This window comes from Macrobrachium rosenbergii, chromosome 55, assembly GCF_040412425.1.
Source record: "Macrobrachium rosenbergii isolate ZJJX-2024 chromosome 55, ASM4041242v1, whole genome shotgun sequence".
Lineage (NCBI taxonomy): Eukaryota > Metazoa > Arthropoda > Malacostraca > Decapoda > Palaemonidae > Macrobrachium > Macrobrachium rosenbergii.
In genome coordinates, this window is record NC_089795.1 from 32,557,077 (window position 1) to 32,581,475 (window position 24,399).

General features: G+C 40.0%; 1 protein-coding gene across 7 annotated transcripts; it reads right to left on the bottom strand.

The window, feature by feature from the left end:
* Positions 1-1,212: 1,212 nt before the first annotated feature.
* On the bottom strand, positions 1,213-22,741 carry LOC136835927 (glutathione S-transferase 1-like). Of its 7 annotated transcripts, none has more exons than XM_067099804.1 (4): positions 22,604-22,741; positions 12,744-12,947; positions 7,768-7,909; positions 1,213-1,599 (listed from the first exon to the last, which is right to left on the bottom strand). In XM_067099804.1, the coding sequence occupies exons 2-4, from the start codon at positions 12,938-12,940 to the stop codon at positions 1,294-1,296; spliced, it is 645 nt and encodes a 214-aa protein (XP_066955905.1). In that variant the 5' UTR covers positions 12,941-12,947; positions 22,604-22,741; the 3' UTR covers positions 1,213-1,293. The 7 variants fall into 7 exon arrangements, with proteins under 7 accessions (XP_066955905.1, XP_066955900.1, XP_066955903.1 ...); XM_067099799.1 differs by lacking the exon at positions 22,604-22,741 and adding an exon at positions 22,061-22,164; XM_067099802.1 differs by lacking the exon at positions 22,604-22,741 and adding an exon at positions 21,711-21,757.
* Positions 22,742-24,399: the final 1,658 nt, after the last annotated feature.

Genomic DNA, 24,399 nt, shown 5'->3' on the forward strand with positions numbered 1-24,399 from the left:
CGAATTTAGGAGAGAAGAATTAGGAGAGGGGCATCTGCTTGCTCACCCAGGCTGAAGACTCATTCACAGCAGAGGACTCAATACATGCCAGCTAGATGACAGTACCTGACAAGATCCCAACCTCTAGCAACCTTACTCATCTTTTTTAAAGACGAGGGAGCATTTTTTTTTTATTTTATAAAGCTGAGGGAGCATTGTTAAGTGCAGATCACCTGGACAAGACAATGAAAGTGAGAAACAAACCTGATTGACAAGTTCTAATAGGATCTGGTCTGTAAATGTTATGGCCTTTGTGGTGGGAGAGCTGGTCTGTAAATGTTGTGGCGGGAGATAGTGTTTAAGTTAACAGCAACAGTAGAAAGTTTCTAATTTGCCATTTCTGGAAAGATTTGCTTCTCTTTGACCAAACCTGTGGAGTTTGTCACCCGAAGCTAAAGAGCATTTGCAAAATTTCAGGGGCTAAATAGTAAGGGTGGTAATCAAAAAAATGGCAGTGGAAGAAGGATATTAAGCAGGATTTAGTCACTTGTTTGTGGTACTACCCAAGGTCTTCTGGATCCAGTTAACATCTCATCATCCAAAGTCCTAATGATTGTCCACACGAAGGTAAATACCCTTTGGACTGGAGTTAGTGGCACTATGCTTCAGAAGGATGGATACTATATATATAATACAGCTAACCTTGAGAATGTATGCTTCTTATGGACCACGTCCAGAAATTTGTGCTATGTGCTTTTGGTCTGGCCACAGAACCACAAAGTTCTTGATAACCTTAGTGCCAGTTACCATTTAAGTAAGGATTAGGATGACATAATAGGACTCAATTTTTTTGAGTGGAATGGCTCATTTTGGCCTGTAAGTATATCAACACCAGTGTTCCTCAGGAAGTTCATCTATCTAAGTGAACTTTTCAGCCCAATTATATGGACTACCAAGGGGTCATGTCATATCAGGTGCAAGCAGGAAAAGCAACTTGCCTAGAAAAATCCTGATTCTAACTATTTCCTTCAAGTTTTATAAACAGGTGACATCCAGCAAAAGCTGTAATTATATATGCACATGGTTAAGGATTTAAAGACTAGTTTCAATTACCAAAGCAAGCGGATATTCAGCTTATTCACTGGCTGTACATTTATAAATTGAAATTATTTGTAACCCAGACTCTAGCAACAGCAGTGTCTGAAAAATAAAGATCAGGTTAATAAAACTGGATTTTAATTATAAAGTTTAATCAAATTCATTCAAAATTTAAAATAGAAAAGAGTAACTCAGCCTTAAAACTTTGAAATTTTTTCACAGCTTAGTTTTTGCCATTTTTCCAAATTCCTGGGCTCCTTGATCATTTGCTTGCTTGTAGCCAGGCATATTTGCTTTGCATCTTGCTAGCCAAGCCACAACATTGGGATGCTTGCTCAAGTCAATGCCAGTGGCTTCAAAGGTGGAAACTGAAGCCACTAGCGTATGATCTGCCACAGTTATACTATTACCTACAGCATAATCATGACCTTCTAGGAAACCATTGAGCCATCCCAAAGCTTCTTGGAGTTTCTCAAGCTTTTCTGGATCTGGTTTGTCTGCCCCTCTGAACATGACAGGATACTGTGAAAAATGAAAAATACATATTAAAAACATGACAGGATACTGTGAAGAATGAAAAATACATATTAAAAATTTCTTTAACAAACCTGATGTTTAAGTATGGGGAAAATCTCAAAGTGCAGCTAGATCTGGTTTAAAAACAGAAGGTTGGTGGAATGAGTGTATAAGCCAATAGGGAGAGAGTAGGCAGAGCCTGACCTCTTCTCCCTTCATATATGCCGTGACTTGCTAATTATCTTCCACACCAAATAACTGTATGAGGGTTGGCTTGAGGTGGGTCATTTACGTAAAGATCAAGTTTGTTAGTTATGAAAAATACAAAATGGATTAAAAATTTGCCATTTGTTCATACATGGAAAAAACCATAGGCCTTTACGTCTGGGGAAACTTGCTTTTTATTGAGAGGATAAGTAAGCTTTAGAACAGACTGGTGGTTCGGCTCACCTGGGCTCACTTCCTGGTCAAATGTTGAGGATGGGAAGTTGTATGCCTTTGAACTGTTGTGTGAGAGATTACTTAACAGCCAGAAGTTGGGAACTGACACAATGGAAACTCCAATCTACATTGTGTCTAGGAAGAAAAAACTCGTAATTGTTGGGAACAACCAAAGAACCTGAAACGACAGCACTCCTCGTAACCGTCGGACACGACAGCACTCCTCGTAACCGTCGGACACGACAGCACTCCTCGTAACCGTCGGACACGACAGCACTCCTCGTAACCGTCGGACACGACAGCACTCCGCGTAACCGCCGGACACGACAGCACTCCTCGTAACCGCCGGACACGACAGCACTCGTGAACCGTCCGGACACGACAGCACTCCTCGTGAACCGCCGGACACGCACAGCACTCCTCGTAACCGCCGGACACGACAGCACTCGGAACCGCCGGACACGACAGCACTCCCCTCGTAACCGCCGGACACGACAGCACTCTCGTAACCGCCGGACACGGCAGCACTCCTCGTAACCGCCGGACACGACAGCACTCCTCGTAAACCGCCGGACACGCCAGCACTCCTCGAAACCGCCGGACACGACAGCACTCCTCGTAACCGCCGGACACCGACAGCACTCGAACCGCCGGACACGACAGCACTCGTAACCGCCGGACGACAGCACTCCCGTAACCGTCGGACACGACAGCACTCCTCGTAACCGTCGGACACGACAGCACTCCTCGTAACCGTCGGACACGACAGCACTCCTCGTAACCGTCGGACACGACAGCACTCCTCGTAACCGTCGGACACGACAGCACTCCTCGTAACCGTCGGACACGACAAAACCAAAGGTGTTATTGACCTTATTCTATTGTCAATCCCACTCTCCCCTTGTAAAAGAGAAGGTAGGACTTACTTCTATATCATAATACTATGGAAAATAGAATGGGTACTGACTCACCTGGCCAGTTCCAGGAAATGATGGCTCAAATCTCTCTCCCTTCCCTGCTGGAAGACAAGAAGCAAGAAATAGAAAGGAAGATAGCCAGTCACCCCATTCACTCTCACTTCCACAACCAACATCTAAAACAAGATACAACAAGGATAAAATGTCCAAGGGCCTATGGGCAACGTCCCGTAGGTAGGAGGTGGTGAAGGTCATTTAACGAACCACATACTAGCCTTCAATACCCTATGAACCAACAGGTTCTTTCTGAAAGCAATGGCAGGGCCAAAGCCCTTCTTATCATGAGCTCTTGCATGCACTATATTGGCATCTGCATTTGAAGAAGTACTATATGTCTATTTTATGCAGCCAAAAGGAGATGGTGTTCTTGGACACTTTCTTGTTCTGGCCCATGCTATCAAAAGTCTTTTAGATAGCTTCACAGAACCCTAACAGGACGTAAAAGTAACTCCTCTGGATCATTATCAACAAAATCTCTTGGAGGATATCAAAAAAGGCCTCTCCTCTGTCATTGGGAACTGAAGGATTTTGACAGTAAAAGAGGGGCCATGAATTTCTCCTACTCTCATAGCCGAGAGTAAGGCCAATAAGAAAACCGTCTTAAGGGTCAAATGAAGGAGCACTCCTATGGTCAGGTTCCTGTCGTCCTGCCATCATACCAAGTCCTGTCTCGATTCCTTTGACAGAGGAACTCAAAAGGGAAAACCCATTGATGGGGACCAAAACTCTTTCAATCTTCATCGAAGGGATCAATGATGGAAACATCAGTGAGGAACAAGCTTCTCCAGGGAAGACAGGTGACCTAGAACGATCTGCCCCTGATGTACTGTTGTTGTTTTTTTTGTTTTTTTTTTTTTTTTTTTTTTTTTTCGTTCTTTTGGAAAGGAAGGACTGTTCAATACAATGGTCTTGAACTTGTTGATGCGTGGATCTGATGGAAAGACCCTCCCCGCTGATGTGTCTATCAGCATGCCGAGGTCGTGTTCTTTGGCTGGGCGTAAGATTTGACCTCCAATTTGGAGTAAGTCTTGATCAACTTTGTACCTTTGAACTCCAGGTACTCGCCAGGACCAGTCAGTCGTCGAGGTAACTCGAGATGCGTATCCAGTGTGAACGAGCCCAGATCGAAACCAGGGTGAACACCTGCGGGGCAGTAGAAAGGCCGAAGCAATGCATCTTGAACTGGTACACAGTCTCTCCCAGAATGAAGTGAAGGAACTTGTGTGTGAGATAACTGATGGATTGGAATCTGGTAGTACGCATCCTTCAGGTCTATCACCAGCACAAGTCAGACTTCCCTATGGCTGCTGTGTGGGACATTTCCAACTTGAACAGTCTTTTCCTTATGAAAAGGTTCAGGGAAGACAGGTCTATGATTGGTCTCCAAGCCCCCAATGCCTTTGCCACTAGAAAGACCCAGCTGTAGAACCCTGGTGATCAATCTTTCATGACTTCCACAGCTCCTTTTTCCATCATTACCTTCACTTCTTCTCTGAAAGCCAGATCCTTCAGCAAACCCTGAACGTAAGTTCTTTGATAGAATGGACAGTTGGGGAGAGGGAGGAGTAATCTCGAAGGGGAGTAGACATCTCACCCACAGAACATTTTACTACCCAGGTCTCCACTCCATTGCTGCTGCCAAGTTACCCAATGACTTGCCAGGCAACCCCCAACCAAAGGCAGTGAAAATGGGGAGGGGCACTTCCTCTAGTGTTTTCCTCCTCTAGCCCTGTCTATGCCTCCTCTCCTGGGTCTAGTAGGATGGAGCTGAAAAAGATGCTGCTGAGTTGTTGTCTTAGCAGGAGCAGGGCTGAGGCAGGTGGCCCCTATGAGGACCTGTCATGGCTCTTGATCTCTTAGGTGAAGGGTAAGCAGCAGCCTGAGATCTAGGTCGAGTTACATTGGCACATGAAGGACTAGAAGACTTAATAACAGCCTAGTGGACCAGACGGTCATTATAGGCAGTCCCCGGCTGAGTGCCACTAACTGAAAATCAGTGATAATAGCGCCGAAAACCATGCTTAACGGTACCGTTAACCGGAGGTAGGCGCCAAAATTGCTGTCAGGCGAGCCAGATACAAAACTGTCTTGCCACCGGACTGCAACAGTCTAACAAAGGTGGCACTCTACTCGCTGTCGCTAGACACAGCTGAAGAAATCTTGCCAACTGTCGTTGATCACAGACCAAGCCACAAGACCACCTGGAACGCTGTAGAAGCAGTCAATTTCATTGTAGCCGACTCTTTATGCATAAAGGAGGTTCCCTCTGTACAGATTTGACCTAAAGAAAGACCCGGGCATAGGCAAACTAAGTACGAATCCACCTGCCTCGATTGTAACGCAAAATTAGGAGTAACGTAAAAAGCTGTCGTGAAACAGGAGAATGAAACAGCTTTAATGACCTGCTAGGCTGAAGAGAGTTGTCTTGTCCAGAAACGAGAGAATTCTCTTGGTTAATGTCACAGTCAGCATGGTTAGAAAATGGCAACCCCAACAATGCGTTCTCGTTCCAGATCCACCCGTCTTCGATTGTAATGCAACGTTAGGAGTTAATAAGTTACTTAAAAAGTCTGTAATGGAAGAGAGGAAAGCAACTTGCATGATTTGCTAGACAGAAGAGAGTTGTCCAGTCCAGAGACTACAGAATTTTCTTGGTTAAGGACAGTCAGCATGGTTAGAACATGGCAACCCGCAATGCTGCCTTCGTTTCTTGGGCACCACAAGGGCTTTGAGACCCGAAGGATAATCTGAACTGGTAGCAAAAGTCTCTTCTGTAATTTGTTATACCCATGAATGCGTTCCACAACTTCTGCGTACGTAGTTAGTTCTTGGTTATCTGCATTGAGAGGGAGAGGACCTTCTGCTTTCAGGCCAAGAGATTCTCAATCCAGCCTGTTAACCGAATCGGTGGCATCCCATGCATCACTGTTCACGACTGGAGCATAAGAATGGTCAGGGCCTAACTCTTTGATTTTATATCATTCTAATAAACGAGAAGGGACTGCTGTCTTGATAGCGGTCCTGGCTGCGAGAATGAGTGTGGACTCTGTGTTAAAGGAGGACGGCCGTGATTGGTTCTGCGACTGTTAAGGACTCATTACGTGGAGAATGGTCACGGTCACGGCCACGCGAATAAGACCGTGGAACACTTTTTCCCAAGAAAGGAATGGTCCTGATCACAAGAATGCTCCCTCAGGTGTGGTGTCAACTTTTCAGCTGCCTCATCTTTCTTACCGGCTGTGGTCTTAATTCTCTTGAGCAGGATGAGTGGAAGAAGGTGAAATGACTGCAACTTCTAGAGGAGGAGGAGTCCAATCCGTATATCTACGGCTCTTAGAGGAGACTAATCTTGCAGAGTGCGTTGATGCAAAAGAATCAGGAATTGGGCTTAGCTCATCAGTAGCTAAGGTAGACGACGTACGGCTGTGAACCTTGACAAGACTCTCAGCCATCTGTAATGGAGTGTAACCCTGGAGAAGCAGCTGGAGACGAACCAGGAACAAAATTGGAGATGACGATACAACTGTGATTAGCCAACCAAGAATCAACTGTAGGAGACAGACAGTTGGCCCTGCACCTGGATGAAGAAGAAATGCAACGGGAATCCAAAGAGGGCCTGAGAATCTTCTTGTGAGGAAGGGCCACGAAGTCCTTCTTCCTCCCTGAAAAGAACAGAGGCAGCTAAATCAATCACAAGATCTCCCGGACCCTTCCTCGAACGATCTAGAGACAAAGCAGAAGAAGAATGAGAAGTAAAATCTTCCTAATGATGATGCAACGAAAGGCAAATCTGGTTTTTCTTCTTGCCAAAAAGCTTCCATTGCTCTGGAGACCAGTCACGACACTCTGAACAGGGGATCTGCATCTGCCAAGTTGAATGAGGATCAGTATCAAGAGAGGCTAGGTATTGAAAGCATGGGTTGTTACCTCACCTAGGACATTCCTCTCAAAGCCTTCTTAGATGGCTCATAGGTTTGCATCTCGAATGCAAATACACACACAAACACAGAATGAAAACACCAGAACGCCTAGGCGAAGAACAGGAAGTGGGTAATAAAACGGCTTTTATATTAGAAAGGGCAGCTCATGTCTTGCTTGAAGACTGAGAGAACTGGCGAGTCATGGAATATAAAAGGGAGAAATGGTCACAGGCTCCACCTACTCTTTCTCCCCATAGGTTGATACACGCATGCCACCAACCTTGTTCTACTTTTAAACTGGCTCCAGCTGCACTTTGAGATTTTCTCCATACGTAAAGACCTATGGTTGTTAAATGTATGAACAAACCGAGTTTAAAAGTTTCTTAAAATATATAAGCACACTGAAATACAACCCATTATATGTAGGTATTAAGTCTTCACTACTACCTTAGCATCTGCCACTTTAAAGTATTTAATTTTAAAGACCCTTTCAATAGCTTATGACAGAGCAACATTTAAGGTTTCTCTTATATAGATAATTTTTCGTCAGGCCAGACATTTTAACCTTTTTATGTTCCATTTATGAAAAAAAAAACCTCATTCGCAATGACTATATAATCCAACACCTGAAGGTACTGCCATGCTAAGCATCTGCAAACTAATGAATATATAAAAATTAATGCAGCACAAAGAGACCACATTTATTTTAACAGCCATGTGCTTCTTAATATCAGGGAAAAAATGTTTCTGCCATTTAAAAGGTAAACCATATACTGTATGATCAATAACACAATCTTGAAAAGTTTGAGAAGAATGTATGTATTCTATCTACTCACCACATACTCCCCAAATCTAAAGTACAGGGTACCCATGTCAAAGTACATCAGACGATCAATAGTGGCTCGGGTCTTCAAGTCTGCAGGGTACAATGATTCATCCTTACCATACTTTGATGCCAGGTAAGTGCAGATGGGTCGACTGAAAGTAAATTAAGTTAGCAACTTTTCTTGTTTATGGAAAGTATTTTTTTTTATAGTTCCTGCATCAAATCAAAATTTATTTGGTAACAAAGCTACTCTTGCTTTAATTTTGGTACTTAAAACTCCACAAATTATGTAATGTCTAACAAACTACTTACAACACCTACAGAAAGTCACTACTTCAATTCCCAAAACAGCTTGCAGGATATTAAGAAAAAACTTTTAACATTTATATCTGTAACCAAAAAAGTTTCTGGCAAAAAGTCCTTGTCACTAGGGCTGAACCTAGTCAAATATTGGTTGTATGCATGGGGGCAATATAAAAATACTGTAGTTAGGAATTAAGTATGATGGCCCTCATTTAAGTTTTAAACTTTCATCACTGAAGACAGCAAATTATTTACTCCAATATACAGTACTGAGAAGAATAATGAAAAAACTTTATTCCTTTCTACCATTCTGCCAAACAAAAGAAAATGTTTATAGTAAAAAAAAAAAATTATTGGCTTCAATTCTAGGAAGGTAAATTAAATAAAGAAGAGATAAGAACGTCAAACATGATGTTTGCGTAACATCTTCCTTCAATTATATACAAAAACTTGTGAAATTTCTGCAATCCATGTTAGTTCCTCACATTATGAATTGACAATTGTTTTATATCAAAATAAGCACCACACAAATTATTACTACCCAGTTAGGTATAAACATTTATAAATTTCGAATATTGTTTCTGTATACAGTATTTGTTCTAAGTGGCTACCATGTACAGGTAAATATTTGAATAAAATACTGTATACTGTAAAGGTTTAGCATACTAATGATATGAATGGGTAGCAATCCAAAGCTCGGTAAAAAAAAAATAATAAAACCTATGTTTGTCTTGGTAGCTTCCTATGAGATATCTTTACAATTTGTGTACATAATATTCAAGTCTAGTATACAATTTTAATGGAAAAAAGTCCACGCCATTAAGAAATTCCGTATATTAAACTAGCAAGTAAAGTCTTAGGCTAACAATCTAGTCTTTGGTAAGCATACTCAGTTTCAGACACTATCTGAAGAACTTACATACCACCTTAATTACAGATAATACTAGCATGCATATTTAGAAGTAAATACTTAACAAGTGCATGAAAAACAACCAAAACTAGACTATGAAAATATTAAAACAATATAAAAATGTTTAAGCAATATGGCTGATGCAGATGAAGTTTCTCAAGTTAGTACAGTATTTTGCACATACCACTTGTAAAAATGTTTGATTAGTCTTGCTATATTAAGGTTTAACAATACAGGAATTAATTTTTGTGACTTAAAATACTTGAGTTTTACAATTTTAAGTAAGATTGTTTGATAGTGCCTTGAGAGATGAAAAATGGAAAGCCCTGAGTATGATAATATACCAATTGCACTGTTTAAAGTGGGAGGAGACCTGGCAAAAAAGAATATATGACTTAATTCTATCATTCTGGCTATAGAGTAAAGTTACAAAAGAAGGGAGAAGACATATTACTGTGCCACTTTAAGTAAAAACTGTAGAGGTACAACACTGTCCTGCAGCAAAACTTGAGAGAATTTCAGAAAAGAGTACATCGTATCATTGAACCTCGGTTACGTAAAGAACAACATGGATACAGAAAGGATAGAAACACGTCAGATCTCATATTCACCTAGACTTGTCATCAAAAAATCATGGGAATACAATAGGTCACTGTATACAGCTTTTATGGACCTAGAAAAAGCATTTGACTCTACCTATAAACAAATTATGGAGGTGTATGGACTGGATGGTAGGGTGGGGCTGCAATAAATAGCACATATGAACCATGCGTGAATAATGTAATGACCGGATACAAAAATGATAATTGGTTTAGTGTATCAAGGGTGTCAAACAGGGAAGCATACTTTCTTCACTCTTGTTCATTGCGTACTTTCTTCACTTGCTCATTGCTTACATTAACAAAGTTATAAAGGACTTTAAAGACAGAATTAACATTACTGGAGACATTATATTTTTGCAGATGATATATAGCTTTTCGGAAATAAGACCAAGAGGATTTAGAAGGAATACTAGTATGTTTAAATGATTAACAGAAATGGGACTAAGAATGGATATAGGAAAAACAGAAATATTAACAGTCGGCAAACGATCTCAGGCACCAACATCCATCATAAGGAATACAATGTAAAGGACACCGACTCATTCAAATATCTAGCATGTGTGTTTACAGATAAGGGGCAATAAGAACAGAGAGGAAACCATCTGAAAGAATAAACAAAACAGATGCTCTGGAGCTCTATCTAATGACAAAAGATGCATATGTACCAAGAGAAGTAAAGAAAGCTATATTCGAGGGATTGTTAACACTAATAATGACATGAAAAGCCTGAGAACAATAATAAATAAAACAAGGAGAGAGAGAGAATGAGATTTGTTAGGGGAAGAGTAAGAGTGGCACCTGTAATTAACAAGATTGAGAGGGGAATGTTAGGAGAATAGTAGGAGTCGCACCCGTGATGAACAAGATTGAGAAGGGACAACCGAGATGGCTGGGTCATCTATTGAGAATGGATAAAAATAGAATTGGAAAGAAACAATAGAACTGGATAACAGAAGGAAGGAGATCGAGAAGTAGACCTAGTAAGTGCTAGAAGGATGGAGTGGAGGAAATCTTGATAAAGCACAACATGCTAACAATTGAAGAGCTTGGAAAAGATGGAATATGTGAAGACAGAAGAGATTGGAGAAGAAGTTAGCTGAGAAGCAATTCCCCAATCGGCTTAGGTTATGAGAGGAAGGCAGATATGTCCTCACTTCATAGGAATTGAGAAACTGTTTGTTGTAAGAACAGACAGCTTCTTGTCTTCCACATATGCTATAAACTGTGACATTGTACTGAAACCCAGAAGTCTGAACCAAAAAAAAGTTAAGTATACCTTAGTTTTACCAGACCATTGAGCTGATTAAGATACTGTATACATATATCTGAGGTTCAGAAGTAAAGGTCATGTTTCTTAGAAGTCTCTTATTCAAAAGAATGACTGGGTGTGGCAAACCTCTAGTCGGTTAATTTACTTACCTCCCACCAAGAGTAAGTCTATATTAATGTTTGGACGGAGGGTTTGTTTCGTTTATGAACAAATGACGAATTTATTAAATTAATGTATTTTTCTTAACTAACAAACCTGAGGTCTTAACATTAATTCAAGGCCCACCCCTCTGACAGCTTAACCTGGGTTGAAAGAATGTCAAACCTTGTTGGTAACTTTTTGTAAAGCATGTCTTGCTAAGAAGGAATGTAGAAGTGTGAATGGCAGAGATTAAGCTCGCCCTTACTATACACATCAAACTTCAAACTGTCTAGATTTTAACTGGTAGTACAGCAGACCCTTGTTTTTTCCTCACGGTGATGAAATGGAAGAGTGGTACGAAAGAAAGAAAACTGAACCATATCATGAAAAATACTAATTGTATTATTAAAGATGCCCTAGCATGGAAAAACAGCTCTCCTGATTAGGCCAAGGTGATCCACAGTAAAATCATGAATGCCAGCAATGATATAAAATTCAGAAAAGATTTGGGAGGGTAAAACACAGCAAATGATTCATGAGCAAAACTTTTGATGAAGGCCCTTTAAAGAGTAAAACTACCCTTGGTAATTAAACTGTATATTCAAAGACAATGTATATTATGTGCCATCACAAGAAAATACATATCTAAGTTTGACCTCATGATATACCAGTTACACAGCTTGTGTGAAGCTAGCACACAGCATAAACTGAATACATTAGCATCATAATTTGTGAAGATAGCCTGGTACACAGCCCACTGGTACTTATCCTCCTTGGTTTATCAGTGTTCATGATTAAAAGTTTCATTTAATGAAACTTACCTCCTATATAAATCCTAGCAATTTCTAAATTAACTTTAACATACACCAACAATTCATTTTAATGTGTTCACACAGTAAAACATAGAAACTCTCATAGGCAATCTTACTGCACACACATCACAAAATGGTTGAGTTAAAAACAAGTCAATAGCCATCAATGGACAAAGGCTAACCAAAAACAACCAATATCACATTTTCAGCTATTCACATGGACTACCACTATCTCCTTGAATCTTTAGAGAAGGCTTGGTTGCACCTGAAACCAGCTCTCACTTTACATTCCTTTAAAACAACAGCACAGTAGCATAGGCTGCCACAAATATTACTATAGCTGGCATGTCAAAGACAATCATGTAGTGTGGGCCAGTCTGTGATAAGTTTTGAAGTAAACTTTTGGACATGGCAACAGACTTGTCTTAATGGCCTGTACAAATCTCTGACCTTGTCACACACAACTTTCTCCCTGTCACGTGTGTAGATATGAACCCTTAGGCAATGGACAATACCACGAAGTTCTTACACAGCTACAATATACATGCCATTTGTTTTTCAATAAACTGACAGTTTAAGTTTATACCTTAGTTTAACCAGACCACTGAGCTGATTAACAGCTCTCGTAGGGCTGGCCCGAAGGATTAGATTTGTTTTACGTGCCTAAGAACCAACTGGTTACCTAGCAACGGAACCTACAGCTTATTGTGGAATCCGAACCACATTATGACGAGAAATGAATTTCTATCGCCAGAAATAAATTCCTCTAATTCTTCATTGGCCGGTCGGAGAGTCGAAAGCTGGACCAACAGCATGCTAGTCAAGAGCTCTACTCACCCCTCCAATGAAGAACTCACTGACAGTAGTAAAAAGCTCTCTAAAAGGTCAAGGTGATTACAGTACATATTAATTTTATATATGGAGAGAGAAAGAGAGTAAGATAATTACCTTTCCCAGAGAACAAAGTCTCCATCAACAAATGTTGGTACACAGTGCTGAGGATTAATTGCTACAAATTCTGGTTTCATCTGTTCTCCAGCCATGAGATTTAGCATTTTCATATTCAAGTCTAACCCAACAGCTTTAGCGGTCAGCATAACAGACCTGCATGGTGCTGAAAGGTCCATGTAATAAAAATCTGGCATCTTGACTCTGTAACAAAAAAAAAAGATAAAATTAATACTTCTCCAATGAAAATATCCTGGCCAGTATGTGTAAATAATAATGTACTGTACTTGTACATAAATATACATATTTATGGCACAAGGGAAGTATAAACTGTCATAAACCAATTTAGACACTTAAATTTTTCTTTAAGACAAAGCACGATTGAAAAATGTAAATACACAGAAAACAACAGTTTGAAACCAGCACAATCTAATCTGACTCCTCTTTTCTTACATTACTCAAATATTCTAATATCATCCAAGGCTCTGGCTAGTTACTGGTGCCATAACATGTAGAGTACTTCCATTAATCTAGTTACTGGTGCCATGACATGAATACTTCCATTAATCAGTTTCCTTGAGACAAAGTAAGCTGTAGTGGAGCTATCACAAAGTTGCCACCCCAAAATATAATCGGCTCTTTTCTATCCCTTACACTAAAAGGTAAGTATACCTTAGTTTTACCAGACCACTGAGCTGATTAACAGCTCTCCTAGGGCTGGCCCGAAGGATTAGACTTATTTTACGTGGCTAAGAACCATTTGGTTACTTAGCAACGGGACCTACAGCTTATTGTGGAATCCGAACCACATTATAGCGAGAAATGAATTTCTATCACCAGAAATAAATTCCTCTAACTCTTCATCAGCCGGCCGCGGGAATTGAACTCCGGCCCATCGAATGACAGTCTGAAGCTCTACCGAGTCGGCCAACAAAGGGCTATTATCCCTTACACTAAAACATACATCAGTTTATAAAACAAACATTATCCTTAAAAGGAAAAGTATATAATAATGAATGAATGAAATTCATTTATGAAAAGTAAATCATTGCCACATGGATATCACTTAAAAGCAATCACCTGGTAGAGCATAGTCTAATAAAATTGTGTCTAAATGACTCGAGAGTCCTAGAAATGGTCAAGAAGTTCCATTATGTTCTAGCCTCAATTAATACACAGCTCTTAAGATTCTGCAACCATTTTCTGCAACAACGTACTGTCAAAACACACTAATCCATCTTTTCCTCTATGATAACTAGATTTTTAATCTCAAATCCTACAATTCTCCTGAATCTTCATACATCTAAAACTTTTTCTCTTACAGCTTTAATTCTACAATAAGTAAACAGTTACTGTGAACAGTTACCCTTTTCTTTTAATCGCAATCAGCATCTGTAGGTCACTTTCATAAAGGCCATATAGGATAAACCCAAATTGACTTCTATATACAATCCTATTACTGAGTTTTTGCATTGCTACTCTAGTAATGATTATGCTTTTTATCTTTTTGGAGCCAATATAGGGAGGACTGGAATCAGGAAGGGCATCAGTAAGTAAAATATTTGCCAAAAGCAATCTTAAAATTAGCTGTTCAATGAGTGTCAGAAATAGATGCATGACCTCTAAAGTGCACTAAGTTAAAATAAAGTCTATGATCAAGGAAACCAATGATTGCCAGTGATTGCCAGTGCAAAGTTGTACAATGCTCCACAAAAGGGTCAACTATAGCAGCAACTTACCCATTGCAAAAGACGGGGAGTAGAGCAATATTCAGTCACATCGGTGGATTGGAAATCCAAGGTATGGACCAATTCGGTTAGGGTTTTACCTCTAGCGAGAAGCCAAGAGGATAGTATCAAAAGCCAAGGATAAAGATTATGGTCAGATATATCAAGATTTGGAGATGAAAGAAAGCAAAGGGAAGATGCAGTGGGTGATATGGATAACTGGTTAACCATGGAATTTAAGCTGGACTGAATTCTTGGCGGGCAGTATCTGGTGTCTTTATTAGGATGAAGGGTACAGAAACAAGGTAGTGGAGGGCAGGTAAGGTAACAAGGTAGTGGCAAGACTGGCACCACTGAAGAAAACTGAACAAAGTTAGACATGGCAGAAATGAGAATGCTCAGTTGGATGAGAGCAGTCACTAGATGCAATATATAAGAACTGAATCCATCGAGAGATCAGCAAAAGTCAATCAAGTGTCAAAGAAAGCCAGAGACCCAAGACTGAGATGGTCTGAGCACCTTTTGCGGGATAGATCCTGGAAATGGCAGCACTAGGGATATCAACGGCAGCAAGGATTAAAAGATGGTGATATTGCATTTAAGTTCACGAGACAGAGAGAAAACACAACATGGAAACACCTGGAAAAGGCTCACTAAAATACTGCAATCTCACCTAGGAAAATAGCTGAGAAATGGATTCAGCAACACTTCCTTTCCTGCTTCACCAATTCTGATGATCACTCATCTCATCCTACCAACATCCATTACATTTATTCCCAAAGTTGTATGATGATCATTTCCATTCCTCCATCATCCATAAACATAATCACAGCTTCATCTTTTAAGCTTATTCCTGCCATATTCACCAGCAAACAATAATGAAAACAGACCTGTCAGACTTGTTTTCACACCAAAGAAGTCAATGGCATTCATGCCTTCCCTCATCAGCTCACTATGCAGCATCACTCATACACTGTACATCACTTTTACCATCTGCAACATGTTATCTAAATCAGTCATTATTTTAGACCTCTGCTGTGAAACCCAAAAAATATGCATAACCCTCCTTCATATACAATTCGTACTTGGGAGATTCCATTCCAATATGTGCTCCACAGTAAGAGGGAATTTGAACCTATGGTTTAAATGAGTATGAGCTATCCACAGTCTACTCCTCCCAGTCTCAAATGGCCCAGATACAGATATGACAACAACCAAGAGTCAACTGAAGAATACACAAATATAAGTTCCTCTAAAACAAAGAGCTCCATCTGTTTAGCTATTTTTGTTTGGCATATGACCAATATCAATCACTGGTTACCTTCGATACCAACACGAGCAGGTACTTGCAAAACAAGACTGATTTATACCTTCATGCAAGCCAAGAGCTATTTGTGGATTTTCTGAACAACTGGATGAGACACTGAATTGCCCGATGGCTGTAAGGATGCTACAAAGAATAAAAATGTGGAATTAATTCTGTTTTGTTAAGATCCTCTAACAATTTTGATAAGGCTGTCAATTCTGCTTCTAAAATTGAAGCATTACTGAATAATTTTACTACAATGGACTCACCAATATGCACAAATGCAATGCCAACCTCATCTTTAAGTCTTCAATACATCTGAATAGAATTTAACAGTCATCTCATCAAGGGCTAATGATTGGGATTTTGTCTCCTAGAAATTTCTTGCTGACTGATTTTTGAGAAACTTTATGCTCAATCATCCAGGTGGGAATACATGTACATACCTAGAAATTCAATTTCATGATCCTCTGCCCCCTTCAAGTAACAACCTTCACCTCTGCATTGACATATACAGTATATGGAAGGCTTTACTTGCGTTAGAATAAAATTTGCACCCAAATTTTACTCTGGCTTCCACCCAAAGCACAAATCTAATAAGAGTGAGGTACTTTTTGTGTGATTTATGTAATGCAGCCAAAGTTGTTCTTTAGACTAAGAAGTATTTGTGCAATATCTACATACTGTTTATTCTCTTGCAGATGAAGTTCTGAAAGCTACAAAGCAAATATATTGACCCACATTATGAATGACATCAAGTTTCTTCAGTTTTTTGATTAACAGTAAATTTTGCATCAACATTCTAACTCTGTACAGTTTTAAAAGGATATTTAATTTTCTCCCCTATTAAAACTGGATACTGTATAACTTCCCATAAGTCCAAAGATTTCAATAATACACTTATTATTTTGCATCTACAAAGTTGCTGGAGCCTAGCTGTTTGGCTGAAGCAAACTGCTGCAGTCTTGTTAGCAAAAAAATTTAAATGCATTGTCACATGAAAATTTGATGATGGTATTGACAGTTCTTTGGATGCGTCTAGCAACAAATTTTAAATTCATTGTCACATGAAAATCTGATGATGGTATTGACAGTTCTTTGGAAGTGTCTAACAACTAAACTGCAGAACGATCAAAAGATTACTGTAATGTACTATTAACAGCAGAAGACACTTTTCTTATCAACTGCTTTAGGATAAAACATGAACACGGTACAGTACACTTCCTTGGGGCCTTCTCCCTCTTGCTTAAACTGTGCTTAGGCCTATACTTTGCAAGAAAGCTTTAAAAAAATGTTACCTGATACCTTTGACACCTAATCTATGCAGATCTATAAACCATTATATAGTACTATAAGCCAATTTCATATCCAAGAATTCACCAAGGGACTGCTTATCTTTGCAAACCCTTGTTGAATCTGGCTGAAGAGACTGGCGATGGTCTAAAGTACTTTTGTTCTTCTTGATCCTAAACTGTTGAGCCACTGTACTTTACCAAAACATATAACTGACTAGTCAATATTATCAGGGTAGATCTAAGCCGGCTGTCCGCGGTGAGCTAGGTTATGGCAGTTGACGTTTTTCTGTAGAACTTTACCTGCTGAACAAGAATTTAAATAATATTTTGGTGGTCAAATGTAATTAAGCTGTAAATTACCTTAGAACTGTAGCTGACGGTAAAGGGGACCCGTTGGGAATCAGGGGTTTTGGGTGTGGTAAAACTCTTTCTAGAATAGCTAACAGTAAGGGGGACCCATTAGAGTCGGGGTTTTTAATCAGTAAAATAACCAGGAAAAGGTTTGGGTACTTTATTGTTGTATTTCCTGTTATACATGTCATTTGGAACACGAAAAACAAGCGTAAAAGAAGAGGCGAATAAATGGATAGCAGGAGCCGTTCAAAGGCACTTTTCATTCATTACTAGTACTGCTAATTCTACCTTAACTACGCATCACGCTAGCTTCCGGTTCTGAATCAGCTGCTGGTTTTCTCGTGGCGAGCTGCGAGACTGGCAATTGATGTTTTCTGTGTTATTTTATTTGCCGAACAAAAATTTAGTAATTACCTCTTACCAGAGCATATGAGCTTGCCAGAAAAATTTAAAAATGCAGATAAGGTGCGAACTGCCGCTCTGCCACGGCGACCTATAGAGGCCACCAAAGTTGAAAGCGGAAATAGTAATGTCTTGTTTCCGTTCGCTTGAATAGTGTGCAGTGGAGCTGAACTGGCAATTGACATTTTTATGTTATTTTACTTGGTTTACAAAAGTTTAAGGTAATATTTTGCCAGCTGGCTGCTCACTAAACTTTTGTTGTCAGCTTAGCTGTGTGCGACCCACTGGTACAGTCGTGCAGTTTTCAAGGGTCAATTACATTTTAGTTATAGCCGACCATCAAAATATTTTAAATTCTTGTTCAGCAGGTAAAACATAGGAAAACGTTAATTGCCATAGGCTAGCTCACCGCGGACAGCCGGCTTAGAATTTCCATTATCAGCTTGCATGGGCTACTGTACTGCCCTGGGAGGATCTAAGCCAGCTGTCCGCAGTGAGCTGGGCTATGGCAGTTGACATTTTTCTATAGAATTTTACCTGCTGAACAAGAATTCAAGGTTATATTTTGGCAGCCAAATGTAATTGAGCTGTAATTTACCTTAGAAATGTAGCAGATGGTGAGGTGGACCCATTGGGAATTGGGGTTTTGGGTGGGAGAAGACACTTTCGAGAATAGCTGACAGTAAGGGGGATTTGTTGGGGATTCAGGGTTTTTGGTGGGGTAAATGACTTGGGAAAAGGTTTGGGCACATTGTTGTGTTTCCTCTTACATATGTCATCTGGAACACAAAAAACCAGCGTAAAAAAAAAAAGAGGGGAATAAATGGACAGCGGGAGCCGTTCCAAAGGCAAGTTTCATGCATTACTAGTACTACTGATTCCAGGCCCTATCACGCATGTGCGGTCTTACAGGCGAGCCAATCACACAATGCCTCCCACAGTCCAACAGAGAGAAGAATTCTACGCTGGTGTTCCGTGGTGAGCTAAACTCTGGCAATTGACGTTTTCCTGTGTTATTTTACTTGCTTTACAAGAATTTAAAGCACATTACTGCTTGCCAGAACACACGAGCTTGCCAAGAATCATTCAAAATGCGGATAAGGCGCAGTGCCGTTCTGCTACACAAAAAAACACAGGAAACAAAATGGTAATATTTTGCTGCTGTTTCTTCGCCCCAACCAAAAGCTTTGAATGGTGTCCAGTTGAGCTAGACTATGGCAGTTGACGTTTTTCTGTGTTATTTTACTTATTTTACAAAAGTTTAAGGTAATATTTGCCGGCCAGCTGTAGCTAAACTGTAATTTACCTTTGAACTGTATAGTCAGTGCAGGGGACCCGTTGGTACCGTCGTGTAGACTTCAAAGGTCAATTACATTTTAGTTACAGCCGACCATCAAAATATTATTTTACATTCTTGTTCAGCAGGTCAAATAACATAGGAAATCGTCAATTGCCATAGTCTAGTTCACTGCGGACAGCTGGCTTAGAATTACCCTGTCCTGTTGTGTTGGCTGAAGACCATTCTTCCTTGGGAATCATTCCTCTGCCAATGAGATCAGTTAGAACAGATGCCCAAATGTCTACGCGCCACCCCAAAGGGATGGCATCAAAGTAATTACAAGTTTTATGTGTAAGCTAACCTGCCTGCAAAGCCAAGCTTCTTACAAGACTACTATCACCCCCAATCGAATTATAATGACACATTGGAAAGAATATGGAAGCATGCTCCTAGAAACAGCACACTTAAAACCCCCTGGCTGTAATCTTTAAGTTCCAACCTTGAGGCATCAATATGAATTTCAAACGGGTATCTCTCATGTCTAAATATTAGGTGGTTGATGTGACCAACAAAAGTACCTATTATTGGCTTCGAAAATGAAGCCCAATCCAAAAAATGGTCTAACTCTTCAATATTCAAAAGAGTTGGAGTGGCTGGACAGCAAACCCGAGCTTCATAAAGTAATGAAGTACAGCGAACTATGAAATCTAATTTACGAGAAGTTGGGCATAGAAAAAAGGGGGACAAAGGTGGTGGAAAAACACTAAAAAGTGGATTCAGCTAGGTCCTGAAGGGATGCTGAAAACATCCTTGCATTGCACGAGGCTAATTAATGAAACTAACCTCACATATGTCAAGGTAGAAGTAGAAGTGTGGATAAATATACGTGGGTAAAAAGAATAAAAACATAAGTGGTATACAGTGTAGATATATAAGGGTAAAAAGATAAGAAAATAAATGTTGAAAAAAAAAAAAAAACTTGTTATATTAAGCTGGTATACAGGAGGGTGGATAGGGTGGCAAAGAATCATGTTAGAAAAAATGGTGGCAATTCATAAAAAATAAGAAACACAAGAATTCTGGAGAGAATATTAAAATGTTCTCTGGGGAAGATGAATGGTAGCATTTTGACTGAGGAGACATATTTAATACAAGATGTGCAGATCAAGTGTCATGAAACAAGTTATACATATCTTGTGTAGCATACTATATGGGCCTATAAAAAGGCTACAATAGAATAGAGAGGCCTTAGTAGGGAGCCAGAATATATTGCATAAAATACTTATTTTAAAAGGCTTAAGGATTTTATAATGGATGCAACCCTTGTTACAATACATATATGAAGGAGTGACTAGTTAGATCAATTTAATTTAGGTTCTCTGACCTTGTAACGCAAAGGTTACTAACGTTGGATCTAAGACGAGGGTATATTTTGGCTATGGGTCTATGTTCGGTATCGCTGTGAATGGAGTGATGCACAGTTAGAGGAAGCGCAATGAACAAGAGGAGGTAGTTGAGAGTACTGTACATGTAAGCAAGAGTAAAGCTAAAACGGAAAATAGCAATTGATGAACCAGTGACCTAGTATGGAAGGTGAAACAATGGAAGCAGCAGATTTGTAGCCTTTGGGTATTTGGAAGGAAATATTTCTGATAGCTGTACGGAGAGAGAGAATCACTAAATGGGTGAAATACAGAAGGTTGCTGGATATGTGCACAAGACTGGGAAGCAGCCAAGTAAGAAATTGCAAAGCTAAATCTCCTCTACAGAAGTGAACACTGTCAGTATTGAATGCAACCAAAGAAAAAAAAAAGGTGGAATAAAATCTGTTGAGCTGAATTGTAAATGTGTATGCGATACAGAAACTGAAAGGGTGAAAAATGTAGATGTCTAGTGTAGGTAAGAATTACGTTTGCTAGATGATATTCGGTTAAGTCAAAAAGAACTGAGGACGATTTGGTGTTAAAGGATACGGAATTGGATGTTTAAATGAAAGGAGGGCAAATGGGCTGGACAAATAGACAAAGTCTGGGCTTCAACATCCAGCTAACTGGTACAGAAAAAGGCTAGAGGCGAATGGTGCAACCGTATTGGGTGATTTAATGCACGTGAGCCTTCTGCCATGGTTTAAGTTATATACAGTGGGTTAATCCACAATGTTGTTAAAATATGAAAGGGGGGCGCAACTGCTGTCTATTCGTAGAAGCCATCCACTGGGGGAAGAGTTTAATGACAATTTCATACAGCAATATACAGTAACTACACACACACACGTACTGTATACATACATTACGTACGCATATGAATAACAAATAGTACGTGCGGTACATTTCATAGTCCGCGCATGGGCGCGTCTGTATCCCCCTCTTGCATAAGAACATTACAAAATACACTGCACTACTCTGCCTACCCAAGGTCGAAAGATTAATTTGGTGTCTGATTCAATTGGCGAAGAGACCGTTCACATATTTTCTTGAATCGGAAATTCCTGTGTACTAAATTTTGATTACAATGAAAATGCCTTCGACTTCCCGATTCAAATTAGCATCTGGTAAATTCATTCTATATAAAAAAGCTACTAGGCTTTAACTTGAATGTCACAACCTGTCAACCCATCTTTCCTCAAGGTCGCGCATTCGCAGGCAGAGGCAACTATTTTCTGCCGGCGCCTTGCGAAAGTTATCGTACACTTTAACCTCGTCATATTACTTGCGATGAATATTTTTATGCAATATGAAACACTCGGCTATCTTTATCCCACAGCCTTGCTTCTTGTTTGTAGCGATTGTGGTCTATATTGCAAAATGGTAACTGAAATAATTTTGGATTTACGTTTTAGGGTAGTTTACAGAACGACGGACGCGCCTATATCTCATTAACAACGAGTCTACATGAAAAATTGCATAGAATAAATGTTGCTCAGTGGGCCCGATTCTACCCAAAAAGTAACTTACTTGACCAGTTTACTTGATTTTCCCGAACGACAATTTTTCAGCGCTCCTTTTAGGTAGTTTACAGAACAACGGACGCGCCTATATCTCATTAACAACGAGTCTACATGAAAAATTGCATAGAATAAATGTTGCTCAGCGGGCCCGATTCTACCCAAAAAGTAACTTACTTGACCAGTTTACTTGATTTTCCCGAACGACAATTTTTCAGCGGAGCGTAACTTTTTCCAAGTACCAAGTTGACGTGAACGGTGTCACGGAGCACCGCTCCCTTCGTATTTATCTGATATTCTATTATCAAGTGTCTTTACTTATGGACAAATAAGCTTTGTAGCCTACGTCCTCACCGAAGCCACAAAAATTTCACCTCAATCTGCCTAAACATCAGAAATAACCGAAGCCACAGAAACTTTCAACTCGTTTAAACATCAAATTTTAGGATTGCTCGTAAATGATCGAGTGATACTGAACATAAATACACCTACTATCAGCTGACTGACCATTATCTAACAATGCCTATTGACACAAAATTAACGTAATACTTACATGTAGCTTCGGTGCTCTCAAAAGTAAATCGACGGCCCGACAGTCAACCACAGTCTGAGCCTGAGAAGCCGGCCGGCGGCCCGGCGGGTCAGGAAGAGCCTTCCCCGCCCCATCACCGCGTCAGATGGTCACACGCCGGAGCCAATAGCATTTCATAACGACCACAAAGGCAAGCAGTTGCCAATCAGAAAATTTTCTAATTTATGAACGCCTTCCTTACATTGCGTGAAACTTCAGTGTTGATTCCCACATAGACCACAGAACTTCTATGGAGGGATGATAGATAAACGACATGTCAAATGATTACGTACTAGATTAAGAAAATGATTTACATTATTACACCTAGTTGGGCAGTCATCAATGACTAGGCAGTAATCTTTGGTGATAAAGTGAAGCTGCCTGAGCGTAATAGGATCCCAGTCATGATATACAGCTATGCCAGATCTACAACTTACTTGAAATTCTCAGGTCTTTAGCTTCTCCAGATTTCCTCCAGGATTGGTGGAATCAGCAAATAGCTGACCATCTCACATTTAATTAACGTCTCTGAAAATCTGACCTGTAGAACTCCCACACATTTAAAAATAATTTTAAATGTTTAACTGCATATTTCTTCCGAAATGTTGAGTTCTTTCAATGTGGAAACGTGACTCAGTGTTCTTTCTGATGTGCATTAGTTAAATGCATACCGGAACAAGAGGAGAAAGTAGGCTCTTTGCCTTGGTTTCTTTGCTCTTAGTGTTAAGTTGAGGATGTATAAGCTGAAATTGGATAAAGGTGCAACAGTCTGTATTTCCCCCTGTCCGAAATTCCCTCGGGGGAATTATGGCCCAGGATATATTTCCCCCTGCGGGAATTTCGTCCCAGGATAATATTTTCCCCTCTGGGCCAAGATTCCCCCAACCCCACTACTGTTATATGTGTACGGCGGCGACGTGTAGCAACGACAGCCTGCCACAGAAGATAATTATCATCATGACTAAACTACCATCACTTGGGCTGTTGACAATCGCACTCTTTTTATGGTCCCCTTGTAGTCATGGCGCCATCAGGCTTCACAGTTGTCCGAGCATGGCGAGCAGTGGCAGTTGAAACAAGTCACAATTTTTGCTGGGAAAAAAGCCACATTAATTTATGGCGGCCGGTAATAAAGTCACGGGGGAAAAATTCACAATGTTTCTTGGGAATGATTATCTTTGTTATTTACAGTCTTTTGTTTATGTTTATATGGAAATCCCCAAGGGCTTGTACTAAACACGCCGCAAAGGTGGATACAAGTTGGGGGGAGAAATGGCCTAGAGGGAGAATAATATCCTAGATCCAAAATTCCCCTGGGGGAAAAACAGCCTGGGCTGTTATTCCCCGGGGAAATCAATCCTAGGCTAATTTCCCCGGGGGGAATAAGTTCCTGCTACACCGGTACAATTTCTACCGGTCTTGGTCAGAGCGTCTAGAGCATGGAGCAATTAGCCTCAATACAAAGCAAATGATAAGAAATTAATTATGTTTTGTCTTTTATTATAACAAGGGCGTTCGAGCAAGGTCTTTGGAGGTAATGAATATGAACACCGAGAAAACTAAATTTATTGGTATCAACTATGGAATTAAATTGTTGGCCCAAGACATAAAAAAAGTAAGGGAGCTGCACAGAAGGAAAAGGACATATTTAAAAAGGTTAGAAATACAAGTTATCGAACAAAACTATAAACGGTAGGCTACGCGACAAATATATCGGTTGGCCACATAGACCAAGAAAGGCCTGAAGGTGAGCCTCAAGAAGTAAACCTGATTCATTT